Here is a 3,421-nt window from a genome sequence, read left to right as displayed (position 1 = left end):
TCCAACAAGCTGAGGGTAGCTAAAACAGTAAATTTTAAGATATATTAAAAAAAAAAAAACTAAGTTATACTATAGACGAATGACTTACCATCTCCCTTTTTAACAACAAAAACGTATAAATACTAGCTAGTACTAGTAGAAAACGGAAATCCGGTTGATAAATGTACTCAATTCGTATTTAATTAAGTCGCTGAACCTTTTCGAAAAAAAGACGAGAGAACAAAAAAGGTGGCAAGAAAATGAGAAGAATGGTGTGGTTGTAGTTACAGAATACTAAACGTTAAGTAGTAGCATTCAGCTTTAAGTATTCTGGTGAACAGCTGAAAGTTGAAACGTCGTTACATTTATTGGTGTCCCCTCACTTTTTTTTTTGCTTTATTACTTACTCTTCTTCTTCATTACGCAAAATGCTATTATTACATGTATATAGACAGGTGATGAAACTGAAACTACATATATAGAGTACTGAGAGAGACAGAGAATTCTGTGTGTGTGTGTTTTAATCTGTGTATATAGAGAGAAAAAGAAGTTTTCAATTTTATCGATTATGGCTTCGAAGTTGTTAATGATCACTGTCTTTGTTTTGGATCTGATTGCTTTTGCTTTGGCTGTTGCTGCTGAGCAGAGAAGGAGCACCGTAAGTACCTACGTTACTATTCTTCTTTTCATTTATAGAATCTTTGTCTGTTTAGATCAATTAGAGATATCATATATTACTTGCTTTTTGGTATTTGATTTGTTTAATTCTTGAGAATTTAATTGTGTTTTAAAATTTCTGTTTTTCTAGTAATATTATTTTGTAGCATTACTGGTTATGTGCAAAGATTTGATGATTTTCTTGAATTGGCAGAATTCCTCTGCTTGGCATTTACTTGAATGGCAGCATCTATGATATTACTCTTTTGAAAGTTATACCATTTTTTCTTCAATTAAGATTCTTAAAGGCATGTTTTTAATAGTTTTGACTTTATATGTAACTCCTAAGTTTGAAAGGGAACCTTGGGGTAAAGTTGTTGTCATGTGACCAGGAGGTTAAGGGTTCGAGTCGTGGAAACAGCCTCTTGCAGAAATGTAGGCTAAGGCTGTGTACAATAGGCCTTTGTAGTCCGAACCCTTCCCCGACCCGTGCATAGCGGCTGTGTACAATAGACCTTTGTGGTCCGAACTTGGTATACGGGCTGCGCTTTTCCTAAGTTTGAAAGGTGTTCTTATGTTAAGAAATTAGTGTCCAAACGCAAAAGTAGTAATATTTTGTTTTTGCTACTTTGAGAGAATGAGGCAAAAGTGAAAAAAACCCACTGGAGTACTGTTGCATATATGCTTCATTTTGATTAAAAAAGGTCTCTGTTTCATTGATAGGCCACGATCCAAACAGACAGTGAGCAGGTATATAGCTATTGTGTCTATGACTCTGACATTTCAACTGGATTTGGCGTTGGTGCTTTCTTATTCCTCATGGTTAGTCAAGTCCTTATAATAGTTGCGAGCAGTTGCTTCTGTTGTGGAAAGGCTTTGAGCCCTGGCGGTTCAAGGGGTTGTGCTGTTCTTCTATTCATCATATGCTGGTAAATATGATAACACGTTATCACATATCTTGATACTAGAATCTTCCTGTGAAATTTCTGGTTCCGCCACTGATCTAACTTATATTTCAGGGTTACATTTTTCATTGCCGAGGTATGCTTGTTGGCTGGTTCGGTTAGGAATGCTTACCACACCAAGTATAGATCATCGCTCTTGTTTAATGATAAGCCTGTATCTTGTGAGACGGTGAGAAAGGGAGTGTTTGCAGCTGGAGCAGCTTTCATATTCTTCACCAGCATAATCTCCCAGTTTTACTATGTGTCATACTCCAAGGCCAGGGGTAGCCCCGGGCCATATGGTGGAGAAGCCAGTGTGGGAATGGCAGCCTACAAATGAGAGCTATGGCGAGTTTCTGTACTAATGCAACTTTTCAAATTTTTAGTTGCAGTTTACTTCATACGATAGGAGTCTGGTTTTTTGTTGGAGAAAGTTTGTAATACCATAGTGTTCAAAAGGCTTGATTCTTTCCTGCTGCTGCAAAAGAGTTTACAATGTTTTTTTTTTGGTATGAATGTACATCATATAAACTTCTCCTTTGTGAGGTATGAAATTGATAGCGGGTATAATAGGAGTAGCTTTATTTGACTATAGGGGCGTCAGTAGTGGCAAATCAGCGGGTTGAGTTAAATTTGAACGGGTTAAAATTGATTGTGTCACTAGAGGGATCATGACCCAACCCGCCTAAATTTGGCTTAAGTCAAAATAGGTTAGGTTAAGGTAGGTCAAATAACAGGTCATAACCCAACCTACCCAATTATTACTCAAATCAAAGCAACTAATATATACACAACAAGTTACGCTTACTCAAACATATGTTTTCTTCATATTTTAGTAGCAGCAGAATTTTGGTCAAAATGTTAGTTTAGTGATTGCAGAAGCTTTATGTTTTTTCACATTTTTGCAATCCTTAATCTATAAAAAGTTCCAATGCAATGATTTATCAAACTCTTATTTTCTGATTGAAAAGTCGACTAAATTAAACTAGAATATAAGAGGTTTTAAATTTTGATACTAAAATCAACCTACCAGTACCAATTTCACAAAAATTTAAAGAAGCCTCTGAAATTACAGTTTTTTATTTATACGTCCAATTAATGTTTAACCAAGATGGTGTAGTTCATTTATCCATAAGAAAGTATAGAGGACATCCAGAAGCTACAATACAGCCATGGCACTCACTGAACTGATGGCATTTCGAAGGAATTTTTGTTACGGCTTTAAAAGTCATCAAGCGGATAAAAAAACAGGAAGATCACGGGTTAATAAACTGACCCGTTGAGTGACCCAAATTGACCCATTTAGGAGATGGGTCAGTTTGGATTACACTCCAATTTAACCAGATACGAAAATGTTATTGGCCCAACCCATTAAAGTTCGGGTGGATTGGGCAGGTTACACATTTATGGGTCAAATTTGGCACCTCTAGGGGCATGCCACAAAGCGAGGAGCTCGTTTAACCGGTATTCGCGCACTTAGACCTTGAAGGAGACATTTGTTTTTTCTTTCGGTGTTGAATATCCTCAGTAAGGGTCCCGACTAATCTGGAGGCATAAGGTCCAGCCCATTAAAGAGGTAAGAGCTCTGAAATCTCTAGTTAAGGGTGAAAGGATCCTAGCCATCCCACCACAAACTCTTGATAGTCGACAAGACATATTTTCTCTTAGGTTTTTCTCCCCTTATCTTTAATTCTCAAACTCTTATTACAGTGGTGGATCCAATCATGAGTTTATAGGTTTAGTTGAATCTACTATTTCAGGTAAGGTTAGATGTAATTTCAGAAATCACTCTTTCAACTTAAAACCCGCAATGTCCAACTTATAAATCTGTTTCTATCTTG

The 3,421-nt window shown here is 36.7% G+C and overlaps 1 protein-coding gene across 1 annotated transcript; it reads left to right on the top strand.

Moving 5' to 3' along the window:
• The first annotated feature begins 213 nt into the window (after window positions 1–213).
• Window positions 214–2,123, top strand: LOC107829655 (uncharacterized). Its single transcript, XM_016657113.2, has 3 exons — window positions 214–637; window positions 1,360–1,565; window positions 1,656–2,123. The coding sequence occupies exons 1-3, from the start codon at window positions 548–550 to the stop codon at window positions 1,918–1,920; spliced, it is 561 nt and encodes a 186-aa protein (XP_016512599.1). The 5' UTR covers window positions 214–547; the 3' UTR covers window positions 1,921–2,123.
• The last annotated feature ends 1,298 nt before the right edge of the window (window positions 2,124–3,421 follow it).

Source organism: Nicotiana tabacum, chromosome 8 (genome assembly GCF_000715075.1).
Source record: "Nicotiana tabacum cultivar K326 chromosome 8, ASM71507v2, whole genome shotgun sequence".
In the NCBI taxonomy this organism is placed as follows: Eukaryota; Viridiplantae; Streptophyta; class Magnoliopsida; order Solanales; family Solanaceae; genus Nicotiana; species Nicotiana tabacum.
Note: the sequence above shows the minus strand (reverse complement) of the source record. Positions and strands in the feature narration are given on the sequence as shown.

Excerpts from the sequence above, each read along its gene's own strand:
- LOC107829655 (XM_016657113.2), top strand. The coding sequence starts at position 548 with ATGGCTTCGAAGTTGTTAATGATCACTGTCTTTGTTTTGGATCTGATT. Across the intron at positions 638-1,359 it reads CTGAGCAGAGAAGGAGCACC|GCCACGATCCAAACAGACAG; the intron begins GTAAGTACCTAC and ends TTTCATTGATAG. Across the intron at positions 1,566-1,655 it reads CTTCTATTCATCATATGCTG|GGTTACATTTTTCATTGCCG; the intron begins GTAAATATGATA and ends CTTATATTTCAG.